Source organism: Gopherus evgoodei, chromosome 7 (assembly GCF_007399415.2).
Source record: "Gopherus evgoodei ecotype Sinaloan lineage chromosome 7, rGopEvg1_v1.p, whole genome shotgun sequence".
NCBI lineage: Eukaryota > Metazoa > Chordata > Testudines > Testudinidae > Gopherus > Gopherus evgoodei.
The window spans coordinates 99,907,627-99,924,295 of NC_044328.1; the positions used below are offsets into that span (position 1 = coordinate 99,907,627).

Consider the following 16,669-nt stretch of genomic DNA (forward strand, 5'->3'; position numbering starts at 1 on the left):
CAGCTCAGGACTCCAGCACCCTGTCTTACTGAGCCAGACACTCCCAACTGCTCCAACACAGACCCAGGGTCTGAATTACTTGCCCCAAAGCTGCAGGTTTACCTGAAAGCAGCTAACAGAAGTGTTCCTGTCTTTAACACTCAGATGCCCAACTCCCAATGGGGTCTAAACCCAAATAAATCCATTTTACCCTGTATAAAGCTTATGCAGGGTAAACTAATAAATTGTTCACCTTCTATAACACTGATAGATATGCACGGCTGTTTGCTCCCCCAGGTATTAATACTGAGTTAATACCTGGGGGAGCAAACAGGGCCAGGCAGGCCACTGTGCATCTGGCAACTGCTGGTTTGTAAATAGTGCCCTCGCACTGGGTGGAGCTAGGGTGACCAGATGTCCCGGTTTATATGGACAGTCCTGATTTTTGGGTCTTTTTCTTATATAGGCTCCTATTACTCCCCACCACCTGTCCTGATTTTTCACATTTGCTGTCTGGTTACCTTAGGCGGAGCAGGGCTGCCCCTGCCATGCCATGCCCCATTGCTCTGGATGGCCCCTTGCTCTGGGGACTGACCTCCCTGCACCATGCTCCATTGCCTCCATGAGGGACCACAAAAGGTTAATCTGGCCCTGAGATGGGTGTTGTGAGATGGTGGGCTGCCCCAGGGCATAACATTGGGCATAGGTGCCCCCCAGTGCTGTGATGTTGATACTATGCAGTGGGACAAGGGCATCCTGGGCCCTATGTTCAGTGTGGGGCCCCCAGAGCTGTGATGGGGCTTTGTGCCTCTGCACTAGGTTGGGTGTGGGGAATATCCCTGACCCTGCTGTTACCCAGTGGGGTGGGGGTCCATGTGGGGAGTGCCTTGGCCCCCTGGCTGACATGGGGGGGTGCCCTGTGGTTGGGGGGCACCTTGGTCACCACATGGGACTGGGGAGGAGCCATGTGGTGCAGGGGGTGCCAGGACCCTGGCTGCGGCAGCTGTACCATGTATGGGAGTGCCCTAAACCCCATATTAGTTTGGGGGGTATACAGGGGGGGGGGAGCACCCTAGCGCTGGATTGACGGGGGAAAAAACAGCCCAACCCTCCTCAGCCATGGCGTGAACTCCAAGATCCGACGCCATTGGAGGGATTTGGACCAATTTGTTGGGCGGGGCTATTCCCTGCATGACCCCTCCCACCTGAAGTGACGTCACCCCCAGAAAATGATCAAGCCAACTCAGGCCACTTCCGGTCCCCGTCCTTTATAGCCCGCCCTCTTTCCTCTGTCACTTCCGACCCGGTTGCCATCTTGCCTGGGAAGGACCAGCTGCTGCAATGTCCGTGTTCCCGGCGCTCCGCGCGCTGCTCCGGCCCCGCCTCGCGCCGCCCGCTCGCGCCCTGCACTCGTACCCGCCGGAGAGTCGCGTGGGGCCGCTGGTGAGGGGGGTCTGGGGCCGCCCTTCGCAGGGGCTCGGGCCTGGCCCCGCTCTGCGGCCTGGAGAGCCCGGCCGAGCCCCAGCCCTGGGGGGAGAAGCGGAGGGTGCCGGGGGGGCGCGGGCAGGGCCCAGCTGCTGTGTCCTTTCACCTGAGCTCTGCCGCCTTCTCCCCTCCGCAGGAGACTGTCCTCAGCCTGGGCGCCTTCTTCCTGGCCTTCCTGGGCCCGTCGGGCTGGATCCTGACCCGCCTGGAGAGCTACAAGAAGCGCGACTGAGCGAGCGGGCTCTGATCCATGCTGGCTGCCCGCACCCGGCCCCCGCATTCCGCCCTCGGTCCCCGGGGCTGCTGACTTATTCCATGGCCCCATGTGGAGCAGCGGGGTTGCTGCCATGGTGGGGTGACTTAAATCTGTTACAATAAACCCTGTTACAGACACTTAGCTTTGAATCTCTGCCTCTTCTTCCCTGGCCATTGACCCGGGGGGATAGGCCTGGCACCAGGTCAAATGGGTCAACGTTGATGGAACCTTTCTTGGGGAGGGCAGGCTTAGACCCTCTGGTCAGTGCTTTCCCAGGCCCTTACATCTAGGTGTAAATGGGCAAGGGGTCAACAGCCCCAGGATGCACCTGGAATGTGCATTGGCCTTAACTTAATGGACCCTTTGATCTTTTCTCCTTGGCCCTGTCCCATTTCCTGTGGGTTCAACTGATCGGTGGGGTAGGGGCTGCTGGTACCTTAATCCCACAGTACCAACTCCCTCTGGAGAAAGGAGGTGGTTTGCTAGGAATGCAGCCCTCAGACCAATCATAGGTTCACTAGTGTGGGATGAAGGGAATTTCCTCATTGTTATGGTCTGCAGCTGGTGGGTGGGCATGCAGGACTCCTGGGTTTTATGGCCAGCTTGGCTAGTGCTGCTCTATGAATAGTTATGTCCCCTCTCTGTACCCTGTTTCCCTGTATTTGGGTTGGTGATAATTCTGCCCCTGCTGTGTCAGTATTTAAAACATTGGGCCAGCTCAGAAGTTGTTCTAGCTCTTAACTTTCCCTCTCTAGCAGGCTGAGAACCGTGGCAGATGGAAGCCTTCTTTAGCCTCAAGCTGACTCCCATGCCCCTTGTTGATACCCACTTCTAGGGCAGAATCCAATCAGGAATTGCTGAGGCTTGTTGACCCTGGCTGGGGGTAGGGATCAGATGAAAGGGGGCAGGGGTGGGGGATCAAGTGCTTGCAACCCCAGCAGGGAGAAGGATCCTCCTTGAGACTACTTAATTCTTAATGGGCTGCTCTTGTGGTTAGGGTGCTGGCTTGCCAGAGGATGGGTGTTGTCTGTGTACCCCTTTTCCCAGTACACTGGGGCTGAGTACAGTGGGCTGTCCCTTTTAAGATGTCCCATGCTGCTGGGGTAGGTTGGAATTGTATGGGACCTCCCAGCCTCTACTATGGAGGAGATAGCAACTTTGCTATACCCTGCTGCTTTGCCCTAGCAGCAGAGAATTAACCTGAGGGCAAAATTCCTCTCCCTTGTGCTGTTTTCAGTTGCACTCAGTGACCTTAACTTCTGTACTGAACAGCAGCTCTACTCCAGAAGCTGCTCCTGGGCTCCTCCTAAGCTGTGCTGTCAGGATGACCCAGCAGTAACAAGGGCAATCCTACTCAACCAGTTATCACTGCCCCATAGTATGTGGAAGTCCTGGGCTGTGGCAGGGTAGCTAATCATGAAGGATGCCATGGGGTCATCTGTTAATGTAGGAGGCAGCAGTAGCAGCTTTTCCCTGCACCCTCAGCCAAACAGGGCATTAGGCTGGGCAGGGCAGAAATGCCAGCTGAGAACAGAGCTTGATTTCCAGATGCCCAGCTCCCTGCAGGGTACATGCTCAGTACCCCTATTATATTTGCAATCAATCACAAAGGAGATGCACCCCATTCAAATGCAGTGGGCCAAAGCAGGAGGCCTGAATGCACCAACTAAGCTGCAGCTGTGATTGTGTTACTGGGCTTTATTCTTGCAGTTGGCTTCGTTAGAGAAAACCTTTTAGTTTAACATGTAGGGGGGCAGAAGCAGCCTGGCCCTACCCTTCTCTTCCCATACTAGTGGTCCTTTTCCTGATGGGGACAGACAGATTCCTGTTCAGATCCATAGCGGCAGGTTTCTTTGTTCTGATCCAGGACTGAAATTAACCCTGCAGCCATGACCCCACCCTTGTTCTGTAACATTCCATCTCCCTGCAGCAGTTGTTTGCAGTCAGATCATGGCACTGGAACAGCAAGGAGCCAACTGGAATCTCCTTAGATGCAAGTAGTGCTTCTCTGTGCCCAGGAGAGGCTGTTAGAGGAGAACAGCACAGATCATTTAAGGGGTGGAGGAAAGTTAGATGAGAGATCCTGTAACTAGGCTCAGGAGTGGGTTAGGTTAACTCTTTAAGTACCAAAATGGGGAAATGCAATAGATCCCCCTAGGGCTATTTAGGGAGTACATTTGCTTAGCAGCACAATGTGGGGCATAATAGTCCCCAAAGGATGGGAGATTATGCATGTGGGATCATTTGCATCTGGACTGGCCAGAGCAAACCAATTAGCCATCATGTAGCTTTAATTTGCAAGGCCCCACACACTGGTTAAGTTCTCACTGTTTAACACAGAAATCTGAGGCATGTGGTTGTGTGTCACTGCTGATTACAAAGGGGGCTGAGTAGAGATCCAGGATTGGAACCCAGGAGTTCTCATCCTGGAGCTAGAGCTGCTTCATGCCTATTTTACAGCTACTTGAGTTCAGAGGCTGCACAGAGTGCACTGATCAAAGCTTGCCAACTTGCTAGAGATCTCTGAAACATGCTGCCTTTGGCAAGGAGTTGAGACACTCATATAGCTAGTGGATTTTATTTTCTACAGTGGAGCCAGGAGGAACCAATCAAGGTCAGGGCCCCATTGTGCCAGGTGCTGGAGACACACAGTGAAAGACAGTGTCTGTCCCAGAGTGTTTACAGTTGAAATAGTCAAAGGATGAGAGGGGAAGGGTCACCCCACAGCTCAGTGGCAGAGCTGGGAATAGAACCCAGGCATCCTGAGCCCCCTTCCAACATCCTAGTCACTGAAAGATCTACAGAAACTAATCTAGAACTCAGCCCATTTGGAAGAAAGTGCTGCCTGCTGCAGGGTCTAAACTTATACCCAAAGATATTCTTAAATCCCAGATCTCCATCTGCTTCCCCTGGAGGTGGAGTGAGATCTGAGATGGGGGCAATGGGCCTATGGTCCCACAGAAAGTTTGCCCACTCATATGCTAGTCCAGAGAGATCAGCATTTTAATTCTACCTAAGAAACCTTAGTTACATTCTCCCTCCAAGACTAGACCCAAAAAAACAAGGTTTATTCCAAACATCCCCCAGAGAAACCAGGGAGAGATGGACATTTCACGCTGCCTTTATCTAATATGGAATTGCCTTGCCAGACCCCTCCTTCCCAAGGGGTGGAGCTAGCTGTCCAGCCAATGTTGTGTTGGGATAGCTGGGTGGGTCCTCAAAACCATGTTGACCAAAGGATACCATCCTGATGCTGATTGGCTGGATGGTTAGAGAAATAGCGGGAGTTTGGGGGTAGGTGTGACTGAGGCAGTTGAGAGTGTGCTAGTATGGTAAGGAACCTGTCTGTGTTGGCTGTAATAGGTCTTACTGTATTGATTGTTGGGGTTAGTTGGTTGATTGTGCTTGTTTAAGGTGCTCTGGTTTTGCAGCTTTGGTTCACTAGATGATTTGCTCAAAGAGGGAGAGGGGGAGTGTTTATCTGGACTTCTAAGGAACTTACTAACTGTATCCTTGTTCTGCTTTGAGGGCTCCTAGTTACTACAAAAGAAAGTGTGGCTTGCAGGGCTGCAATGCAGCTTTTCCTAACATAAGGGAGAAAGAACAAATCACAGGGGTTGCCCTACCTTAGCCTTTGTCACCTTAGGCTAATCCCCACCTCTCCTGTCTCCATTACGCAGGGTGTTGTGAGCCTTGCTTAATGCAAAGTGCTTAGTACCTCCCTTCTGTATGCTAGAGAGTCATTGGGGAAAGATTGGCTTGTGTGGTGCTACCTGCAAAGCTTGTGGGGAAATGTGTTTTTGTCCTGGGTTATTTGTGCTAGTTCACTGTGCTCATGCTGCATTGGTGGAAGTGAAATGCCTTGTGGGGAGACATCCCAGCATCCTTTGAGTCAGCCACTTTGTAGGAAATAGTTACTGTGTGTTGTGGGGTACCCACATCTCTGGGTGGCTTCTTGTACCAGCTGGATTGGCTACAAATAGGCCTGAGGTAAAAGCTTCCTGAGTAGCTAATGGATCCTGGAGGGCTCTGGGAGAGCAGTTTAGAGACCCTTGGGGCTGGCCCCTTGCAAACTGATTCCTCCTACTTTTCTATCCCAGCTTGTGCATTCCCACCAGCCTCATGCAAAGCCTGATTTCTCTCTCCTTCTCCCCCCTCCCAAATCTCTTTGCAAACCTTGATCCCTCTATCCTAGGCCCTCTGGCTAGCACATATGTACCTCTAGCTACTATCCCCTCCCCTTCTCATAGAAGTAGGTAGCTGCCTTACCTCTATGGTTCCTAGAGTGTGAGTGTCTTGGCTTGTAGGCTCCTAGGGGAGGAGGGTCAGACTCATTATACCCCTGACCCAATCTGTCACTGTAAGGGGTCAGCAGCTGTGAAAATCAGGTATCTGTGGGTATAAGGTAGCTAACACTGTCCCTGTGCACACAGCTGGCTGTTAACTAATGGGGTTGTTCTAAGCCCCATGGCTGTATTCCTGTAGCTGCTGCTTTGAGGTTGTGGATTAAGCTAACATGGCTCTTCTCTTCCCAAAGCCAGTGGCAGTGATTGGGTATTGGCCACCAGTCACAGGTCTTGGAAGCCGCAGAGAGAAATGGTAAGTTGCCTGGTGGGCTGTCTAGAGTTGAGCTGCCTGCAGTGGGAGAGGCTGCCGATGGGCTGGGTGATGTGCATGCTGTGACACAACACAGTTACACCAGCTGATACTAGGGTTCTGTGTCACAGCATCAGGCTGGAGTGTATTAACTTGAGTGGTGCATGTAAAACACAGGCAGTAATTCATCTGCTCACTGGGCACGATGAGGCCTCAGCTGGAGTCCTGCATCCAGTTCTGGGTGCCACACTTCAAGAAGTTCATGTGGAGCAGAGCTGCAAAAATAATGCTAAAGACTTAGAACTGTCCTGTGTGGAAAGGTTGAAAGAACTGGGCATGTTTAGCCTAGAGAAGAGCAGGTTGAGGGGGACCCAGTCTTCAGAGGAGTACAAGGTTGTTGTAAAAAGGATGGGGATCAATTGCTCTCCACTGAGGGCAGGCCAAGAGGATGGGTTTGCAGCACTGGGTGTTTAGGCTAGTGTCACGGAGCCATCTCCCCTGGGCCAGAAAAGGGCAGGGCCACTTAAGAGGGCAGGGCAGCACCTGGGGCCACAGAGGGTATAGGAGAATAGGTGTTCAGATGTGAGAGGGACCCTGGGGTCAGTCAGGAGCAGGGAGAGGGGAGTGCTGCCTGAGCCAGAAGGTGTTACCTGGGGATGGTTGAAGGCAAGGAGGGCAGCAAGAGGGGTTTGTGGACTGACCTGCCAAGCCAGAGTAGGACTGAGGCTGTTGGAGGCACAGCAGAGGGAGTTGCCTACTGGCTCTAAACTGGAGAGCCCAAGCTGGGGGTCAAAGGCAATGGAGCAGCAGAGGGGCTCACCTGCTGCTCACCAAGAAACTGGACCTGGGGAACTAGTGAGAAGGCTGGGAGGGTAGGGGGAAGTGTGATGTCCCAATAGAGAGGCTGGGAGGTTCCCAGGGGGAAGAGCAGGATTGCACTCCAGCTGGAAGGCCTGGGGTAACCATCCTGGTAGATGGAGAGAAGACCCACAAGAAGCCCAGGTGTCCCAGAAGACATGGGAGTATGGTGCAGAAGGACTTCCGGCAGCAAGGCTGGTGTGGTTGCCTGCTCGGAAGAGCAGGATTTTACAGACTATGTCCACCTGTTATGGGAAATGTCCTGTTTGGGACTCTTCTTATAGACTGACTTGCACTATGGGTTCAACAACAAACTGCCCCAAAGGAAGGATATTGAAGCAAGAGAGCCTGAAGTGGATCCATGAGAAGGGAAATGGAGGGAGGTACATTTGTTGGGTTGTGGCCTGCTGCAAAAGGACACTAACTCCAAGGGCAGTTAAGCTCTGGGACAGGCAGCCAAGGGAGGCTGTGGACTCCCCTGCATGGGAGAGTTTTAAGGCCAGGTTGGATAAACATCTGTCGGGGTGGCCTCAGTTTGTTGGCCCTGCCTCTGCATGGAGGGGCTGGACTTGACCTTCCAATCCCTATACTGCTATGAAATCCTGTCTGATCTCGCCTGCCTCACTGACATTTGCTTGCCTGGAGGCTTCCTCCCAGCAGAGTTGGAGTGAGGTTTTTGTTTGGGGGTTTTTGGCCAAAATCCTTTGGGTGGAAAAAGTAGATTTGGCAACACCAGTATGTTTAGCAAATTCATGCTGGTTGGCCAAACTGTGTTTTGGTTAGAGGAGGAACCCCCAAAATATTCCAAACCCCCCCACTCACAACTTTTTCACTTCAGAATTTCCTGGAATCTTTAAAAAAAGCTTCATTTTCAGCTATTTCTACCTATTGAGTTGACCCAAATCTAAGTTTTTACTCTTTTTTGGCAAAAACTTAACAAAAGACTATTCTGATTGGGTCAATTAATTTTTGATCTGTTCACAACTGCCCAGGAACAAAACACATTTGGCCAGCTTCCACTCCCTGTTCCTGGAGAACTGTAATGGAGTGACAAGGGGTGTGTGGAGTCTCACCAGGCAGCCCATGCAGCTGGGGGCAACAGGGAATTTCTTTTCTTAATGCACAGTTGGCCCAGTGTCACCTGGGATTTTCATGGGCCTCAGAGTATCACTGTTCTAGAACCAGAGGCACTTGGTTCTATCTCAGTGTCTGATGCACCATCCAGGGCTGTCCCATTGCACCAGCCCTGAGTGTGAATTATTATGCTCTGAGTGGGTCCCCCTTCTGTTTTGCAGACCCAGAGAGATGCCACATCCCACTACAGCTTCCCACTTTCCAGGATCACGCCGCTGAAGGCCATGGCTAGTACTGGCAGCTGGTGGGAAGATCACAGCACCCTGGTCAGAGCTGGTGAGCCCAGGGACAGGCCAGCATGTCTCAGGAAGCATTTGAGGAGCCAGAAGGAGAAGCAGAGCATTGCTGAGCGGCTGAGCCTTGGCTTCACCTTGGTGCCCAGGAAGTCTCCCCTGGGCTATTACCTGGGCAGGCTTGTGCCCTCCAAGACCTGCTCCTTCCGCCGAAGCCTGCCTGTGGAGGCCAGCCTGGGTGTTGCCTGTCAGCCTGTGCTGTGCTCTCCCAACACCATCGCCTCCCACAGAGCTTCTGCAGGGGCCTGGCTGGCTAGCGCTGCCCTGAAAACAGGCCGTGCCATGGACCACACCCAGCTCAGGGGCAGCAGGATCCTCCTGCCCCCAACCAAGCCAGCTCTCAGAGTGAGACCCATCTCCTTGCCTATAGCAGGGCCATTTGAGCCAACCCGTCCTGCTGCCTGGGAGCCCAAACCCACCAGCAGGCACAAGCTTGCTGTGGTCAAACCAGCTGTCAATGCCAGGAGGTGAGTAGGGCACTGCCTGCTTCATCTTGCCCTGGCACCAAGTCCCCTCTGCCTTATGCCCAATGCAGGAATGGTGTGGGTCATGTGTGGGGGCTCCTCTTGGTGGCAGTCATGATCCCCTTGCCAGAGGGGCAGGTTTGGCAGCAAAGGGGAGGGCCCTGCTATTTACCCCAGCAGCAATGGCATATCCTGAGTCTCAGCCCAATGCATTGTCCTCCCACTGAGTCCAGTTCCTCCATGTATCTCTGAACCCAACTGTTAGTTTGAGAGAGCTCCTGTAGACCACCAGCTTTCACTAGGGCAGCAAGCACTTTGCGGGCAGTCTAGATCTTCAACCTCTGTGGCAAAACCACAGACGTTTCAGTCTTCTCCAAGGCCATCTTGTGGTGCCATTGGCTTGAAATTTGGGGTGGAGCTTTGCAGGGTGGAATAGGTCTCTTGGCCTAAATTCAGAGTATCTTGGTCACAGGACTCCTGAGATGCAGTCTCCCCCAAAATGTCCTGTGCGCTTCTTTGCTGAGGTTTGCATCTCAAACAGAGGGACAGGATTAAGGGGGTGTACGTCTGGGGAGATGTCTTACTGTAACCCCACCCCTCCTCCTGGAAGGTGGGAAGTGTTGGGGTGGGCATTCACCCCTTGACCTGCTCTGTCCCCAGGGCCCGGCTGGCAGAATGGCAAGCTGCCAAGGGCAAGGTGCTGAAGAGACCCCCAAGCGTAATGATCCCAGATCTGCCCAAGAGATGCTTGTCCAAGAAGCCCCCTGTCCTGTCCTCCTGGACCACCATAACAGATGAAGAGGAGACAAGATCAGAGCTGGACCAAGCCAGCCTGGCAGTTCCGGAGCAGCCCAGCCAAGCTGGCAGGGTATCCATTCCATGCCTGGCTGGATACAGCTGGGAAGGAATTAACTGCAGGGGAATTTGTGGGGTGGGGGAGGTCCTGCTAGTCCTGGAGCTGCAGGGGAGTGTCTGGCTGTAGGGTGTCCTGGAGTGTAGTGAAGTGGTAGGTTCTGGCCATGGGGGGTGTGGTTGGAAGGGGGTGGGTGCAGCAGTGCTGGGAGCACAGTTAGTGAGAAGCTGTCTGGGGCGGGGAGTTAAGGGCAGAGGTCATGAATCTAGCAGTTGGCACTAGAGTGAATGGTCAGGATTTTAAGGGGGGGTGGGCTGGTGGCAGCACAGGGAAATATCTGGGTGGAAGGAGCAGGCTGTGCTGAGTTGGGGGAGGGAAAGGGACTGGTCTGGTATAGCAGAATTTGTTTGGGGCAGGGGGTGGGCTGTGCAGAGTCCTGGGGAGCGGAATCAGAGGGGTCTGTAGTGTGCTTTTGGCTGTGTGGGAGGGCAGGGGTAAAGAGATAAGAACCTTTTGCCCCTTGGTGTGCCAGGTTGCCACTAACCCTTCTCCTATCTGCCTTTACCCCTAGGGTGCCCACAGGGAGGAGGCAGTAGCTCCATGGGACCCAGCGACTCAGGGGGCCCAGGACTCAGTGGAGTACTGGGTCCATCTGCAACTGCCTGCAGGGGCTTCTGGGAACACCTGCCTGGCTGGCAAGAAGCCTCAGGTGAGGCTCCTCTGCCTGCCACAGAACCATCTCTTCTCCATGGCCCCCACCACCTTAAAATCCGCATTGCTGCTGCAATTGGCTTGAACTCTGGGGGGCTGCTACGGATGACACAGGATCTACCTCAGCCTAACTCTGAGCTGGCTTCTTGGTCAGGGGGTTCCTGAGCCATTCCCCCATGTCCTTTTCCTGTTCTGAAATCTCCTGGCAACCCAAGGGGGTAGAGTTCCTAACAGCCTAACTCAGCCCCTTCTCAGGGCCAGCAGCTCAGGCTTTTGGGGTTTAAACTCTGGGGTTAACAAGGAGCCTAGGGCAGTGTCCTGGGTTTGCTCCTCTGAGGACCAAACCCTATGCCCTATTGCTGTATTGCCTGAACCTCTGACCCTTTCTTGTGCTCTTCATCAGTGCTCCTCAAAAGCGGTCAGTGCCCCCCTCCCCATGTTACAGCTGAGGAAATTGAGGTTTCAGAAGGTAAAGTGACTTGTCCAGGGTCTCCCAGCAGAGCTGGAATAGAATCCAGGTGTCCTGGGTCGCAGTCCAATGCTCTAGCCACAAAGCCTCCCCTAGTGTGGATGCAGAGTATAAAGGTGCTTTGCACTGGTATCATTTACTCCCGTCCAGGAAGGGGAACAAGCTGTTCCAGGATAAGGCCTTTATACTACATTAACTGCATCTGCCCTAGGATTTATCCCAGTATAGTGAGATAAATGGATAAATAGGCATTTTCTAAACCCCACACCCTGAGCTGACAGCTGTATGGGACAGCCTGCACAGAATAGGCTGAAGCCAGGGATGAGCCCCATAAGCTCTGTGGGGTGTTGGGCCTCACCCATGTCCTTTCTCTCACCAGCATCTAGCAGATGAGCAGTGTGGATCGGTGAGGGCTGTGGACAATGGCAAGAGACTCCTGTATGCATCTAGTAAGTGAGACCAATGGCTGAGCTGGGCCCTGGGGATGGGCAGATGCAGCGTCCTGAGTGGATCTGGGTTTTCCTGCTTTAGGGTCTGAATTCAATTGTGGGCCTAAGTATTGCCTTACAGATGTCACTGGGGTGGGCTGAGATGACTTAATGGTCCCTTCAGGTCAGGGGCTCCATGATGGGACTCCTGGCAGAGCCCGGGGCCTAAGCAGAGTTGTGGTGGGTTGGTCCTTGGGTAGGTGACTGTGCAAGCTCTGCCTGACCCACGTGCCAGGATGGCGTCTGGGAGTCAGTGGTGGTGCTAATGTGCCACTAGGGGGTGCTGTGTTGCTGGGGGGGCTCAGTGTGGTGTTTTCACCTGCAGAGCCACCCAGAGGATTCAGAGGGCCTGGGACAAAGCAGTTTTGGGGGCCCCTTCCATAAAAAATGCAATACCATGGAATACTATATTCTTGTGGGGGGCCCCTGCAGGGCCTGGGGCCTGGGAAAAATTGCCTCTGCCCCCACTCCCTCTGGGCAGCCCTGTTCACCTCAGTCAGTGCTGACCCCCATGTGATGCTGAGGTGCTGTGCTGTGCATTCCCAGTCAGTGCCTGGCACTAGGGGGGTGCTGTGCTGCAGGTGGTGCACTCTTACAGCAGAGAGTGATGGTCAAATACTGCCCAGCACTCTTCCAAGGGCTGTGGGCTGGGCTGGAATACTTCTGTATGTAGGAGTTGCAGTGTTGGAGAGCAATACAAATGCAGGGATGCTGATGTGGAGGGATGAGCTGGCAGCTCTCCTGTCTATATCGGGATGCAAGTGACTAGGCAGAGCTGTGCATGGCAAAAAGCCCTTGTTAGGGTCCCTAATACTTAACTTAGTTCCCAGCCAGCCCACTGAGGCTCCCCACTGAAGATGTGGGATGGGGAGGATTCCTGACAGCTGTCCTAGGAGGGGCTCTGTGGGTGGAGTCCTGGGATGCACAGCTAGCTGGGTCTTACTATAGTAAGTTCCAGCTCACTGGTGGGTACCTGGCCTGCATGGTCCACCTCTATACAAGTTAAGGAGGGGCTGGGGGCTTCCTAGCATGTGGTGAAGAGCAGGCTGGGGCGGCAGTGATGCCATGTCAATGAGTGGGGTGTAGAGTCACCAGACATCCCAATATTATCAGGACCATCCCAATAGTAGGGGCGTTGTCTAGATATGCAACTATCCCCTCCCCACTCAGGAAGATAGTGGTCTAATTTTTGACACTTGCTCTCTGGTCACCCTAGTGGGGTGGGATGGCAGGTCACTTGGGAAGGGTGTACATCAGGGGAGCTGGGAGGGACAAGCAGCAGATATGCCTATCCTGAAAGGTGGCTGTGTTGGGCTTGGTGCCTGAGCTGCTGCCCTGACAGTGAAATTATCCCTTTGTCTCTAGCGCTGCAGATCAGTGTGTGGAAAAGAGTACGCAAGCTGTCTCACTCTGACCTACACCAGTCTTCTCTGGCTGCAGAGTGAAGCCATTTTGTTACTGGCCTATATCCCTTGCTCAATCTGTCCTGGTTGATCTGAGAAGAGTTTGGGAAGGAGAGAAGAGATCTCCATTCTGTCTGCATTTGGAAGCTCCCAGAACTGTCTCTTTAGCCTTCCAGTCATGTACAGCCCCCTCAAAGCACTGCATGGCATGAAATATTTCCTGTACTAGCTGTCAAGGACCCTTGTAGAGAATCCAAAGCTTTGGAACCCTAAAGACATGTTTCATGTCGGGGGTGGGGGGGAGAATGAACTGGGGCAAGCCATAACCCCCAAAAGGGCTGCAGATCTAAATGTCTTGTCTTTCATGGCTGGATCAGCACTCCAGCATTGCTCCCTTCTACCTTTTTATATCTATCGTCTGTCACCAAGCTGTTCACAAAGGCATGTTTTATGTAACTTGTACTGAATTCTTCAATAAAGTCTTTAATAAAGATTCTACATTGTGGTAGAAACTGTGTTAAGCTGGACTGGAGGAGCGTGGTGTATTTAGCTTGTGAAAGATGGTGAAGGGGTATCTTGATCAGTCATAAGTGTATCCTTGGGGAAGAGATGTCTCATCTGTAGCGAGGATTAAAACTTCCTTTTGGCCTGACTTGGAACAAAAATCAAAATGACCAATGGAATTTTTCTTTAGGAAAGAAGTAAATGATCTAGTTGAAGAGCTTCCTTTCATCTTGTAGATAAGGTAAAGCTATCTATTGTAGGTCTAATCTAAATGTACATGATCAAAATACTTCATCTGAGCATTCTTTTACCGCAACTGGTGATGATGAATTCCTGTGAGATGCTTGTTTGGTCAAATCTGCATTTTTCCATCCAAGCAGTTGCTCTGTTGGAGAACATTTGACCAGCTGTCTTGACAGAGGGCCCTTTGCTCTGGCAGACAAAGGTCTAACAAGAGTCAATGGCTGGAAGCTGTAGTCTGACAAATTCAGACTAAAACATAAGGCACAGATATAACTGTTTGGAACAGCTCTCCAAGGTCTGGGGTGGATTCCCTATCACTAGAAATCTGAAGTCTCTTGGGTCTTTTTCTTAAAAGTCCTCTAGTTTAAGCAAGAATTAATTAGGGAAATTGTATGGATGGTTACAGGGGAGGTAAGACAACATGGCAGTGGTCCCCTGTGGCCTTAAAGTCTGAGATGATCCATTGAAAGGGGGCAGGGAATCAACTAAACAATCCAGTTTGAAGTGAAGGTCCACTCTAATCACCCATGTCTAGACCTGCTTTGCAGCCTGAAGTTCTGGTCCAACGTTGTCAACTCAAAATACAATTTCTCTACACACTATCAGGGAGAACTAATGGTTGGTTTGCTTAAAGTAGCTATAGTTGGTTCTAGGCCTGCCCCCCCCCCCTTTTTTTTTTTTAAAGGCTCAAATCATGAACTCTTGAAAAGGGGAAAAATCCAAGAACAGGGGTTTGTAGTAGGTGTCTGAGTCCCTAAGTTGCACTACCTGTGTGTTCAGCCTCTTAACTACAGCCGTGCTGCCTAGATTTTTTTTTTAAATGGCAATAGATATTTGTGCAGCTGGGACACTATTGCAGTGTCCCAAATCTCTCAATATTTCTTAATGTTGTAACTGGCTATTACAGTGTGGTGCATTTTTTTTCTTTTCATGGCTGTTAATTCAAAAATTGTGATGGGATATGGTTTGTTTCTCTTTTCACCCCAAGATCTGCTCTAGCTCAACCAGGAACTAATTCAGGCAGGTCCCATGGGTTGTTATGCACTCTGACTAGGTAGTCCCCTCCCTTCTTGAACCTATGAATTGTATGTCTCATCTGTAAACATCAAATTGCTTTACAAAGGAAGTTGGTTTTGTACTCCTTAGTCTACAGATAGGGAAACTAAAGCCCAGGGAGGGGATGTGACTTGCCCAACATGACCCAGCAGGTTAGTGGCAGTTGATGATTGATAGACTGCAGTTCTCCTTAGTCCCAGTCCAGTCTTCTACCCACTAGGCTCCCAAACTGCCTTTTGGAAATCTGGCTCTTAAGTTCCTGAATCTCACTGGGTTTAGGAAGAAAAAACTCTGAAAAGCAGCTGAGTGACTTAAACTTTATCCCACAAGGCCTGACTCTTACTAGGGTGGTGTCATTTCCAAGGAAAGCTGTAGGGAAAAGTATGCTCATATTAAAGGAAAAGTAAAGAGATTTTATTACCTATGTCGTCATAAAATACTCCTCCTGTCTCTACTGATGCTATGTGGTACCTTTAGACCTTTCCACAGGTCTAATGTCAGGGTAGATCTGTCCTGAAGTATTGGAATTACACTCAGGTTGGCACTCTTAGGCCACTGGGGAGCATTAGTGGTACCTTCCTGGGTGCTGTACAGCAGCTGCCATTGTCATGGTACTAGCATGTGTGCACACATGGCTGCTTTTGTCAGGGCTGGCCTCTCAGTACGAATGTGCATCTGGAAAAGATGTGCAGCAAGTAGGGTGACAAGACTATACCCCTACTGTGCACTCCCCCACCCCAGTAAGTGGCCCCATTTTTCACACCCTTTAGCAGTAGTACAGGTTGGTATTCTAGTGGGCTTTTGTGTCACAGGCTTCCGGGCATTGTGGAAGTGCATTGTGGGATACTAGCAGCACTCCCCCTCAGGGAATTGTAGGAGATGAGGATCCAGTTCTCAATTCTTTCTGGCTTGAGATGAACAGCAATGTGGAATTTGAGGCTAGAAGGGGTTATTGTGGTGATCGGGTCTGACCTCCGGAATCGCACAGGCCAGAGGACTGCCCTGAATGAATTCCTGGTTGAGTGAGAGCAAATCTGCTGGAAAAACATGCAGCCTTGATTTCTTCTGCTCACTTTTTAATTTCCCTCATTTTGGTTCCATTGACTTTTGCAGCCTTGTGTTAAAGAGATCGGGACAACAATTTCCCTGTATCTATTATTTGTATGACCATAGTTCCCAGGAGCATGAGTTGGCACCTGGTCTGCCAGCATCACGTTCACGTAGTGAGGTGTTTGTGACATCACATGGTGCTGAAGCGACGTCATACAGTGATGGGCTGATGGGAGAAAGATACAATGTTACAGTGATAGTGGGAGCTGAAGTGGGGTAAGACCATGACCTCATAACATGTAGTGACCTCACAAAGGGATGTGACAGTCAGGTCAAGGGAGCCTGTTGAGATGTTGCATAATGATGTGATAGAGAGTTGATGCTAGACTGCCATGATATCATGTGATGATGTCCTAGCAACATGCAAGGCAGCCAGGATGTCACACGATGTCATAGCAACACAGCCTGTTGCAGGTGGGTTTGTATGAGGCCACGGTAATGTTAAATGATGATGTCATAATTATACAGTAATGGCATTTTGATGCAAGGGTGCTTTGATGGCATGAGAGTGCATTGTCATAAGATGTCCCTATAGCATTACAAGGGCACAAGAATGGGGGTGTTGCGAAGCTGCTGTGATGTCATGTGAGGGTGTCATAGTTACAGGAGATGGTGGGTTGATGCGAGGCCCCTGGTGTTACATGAGGGCATCACAATGACACATCAATGATAGGTTTCATGGGGCCACTGTGGTGTCACGATCATGTCACAATGGCACAGAAGAGTGGCTTGTGCAGGATGCTGTGATGTCACACAATGACATCACC

At 51.5% G+C, this 16,669-nt stretch overlaps 1 protein-coding gene across 1 annotated transcript; it reads left to right on the forward strand.

Moving 5' to 3' along the window:
* The first annotated feature begins 1,260 nt into the window (after positions 1–1,260).
* Positions 1,261–13,487, forward strand: LOC115655140 (cytoskeleton-associated protein 2-like). Its single transcript, XM_030570307.1, has 8 exons — positions 1,261–1,422; positions 1,601–1,814; positions 6,258–6,319; positions 8,470–9,068; positions 9,726–9,933; positions 10,490–10,627; positions 11,478–11,547; positions 12,952–13,487. The coding sequence occupies exons 3-8, from the start codon at positions 6,317–6,319 to the stop codon at positions 13,029–13,031; spliced, it is 1,098 nt and encodes a 365-aa protein (XP_030426167.1). The 5' UTR covers positions 1,261–1,422; positions 1,601–1,814; positions 6,258–6,316; the 3' UTR covers positions 13,032–13,487.
* Positions 13,488–16,669: the final 3,182 nt, after the last annotated feature.

What these genes read in the sequence shown, in the direction of transcription:
- LOC115655140 (XM_030570307.1), top strand. An exon ending in TGGCTGGCAAGAAGCCTCAG is followed by an intron (nt 10,628 to 11,477) that starts GTGAGGCTCCTC and finishes TTCTCTCACCAG; the next exon opens with CATCTAGCAGATGAGCAGTG. An exon ending in GAGACTCCTGTATGCATCTA is followed by an intron (nt 11,548 to 12,951) that starts GTAAGTGAGACC and finishes CTTTGTCTCTAG; the next exon opens with CGCTGCAGATCAGTGTGTGG.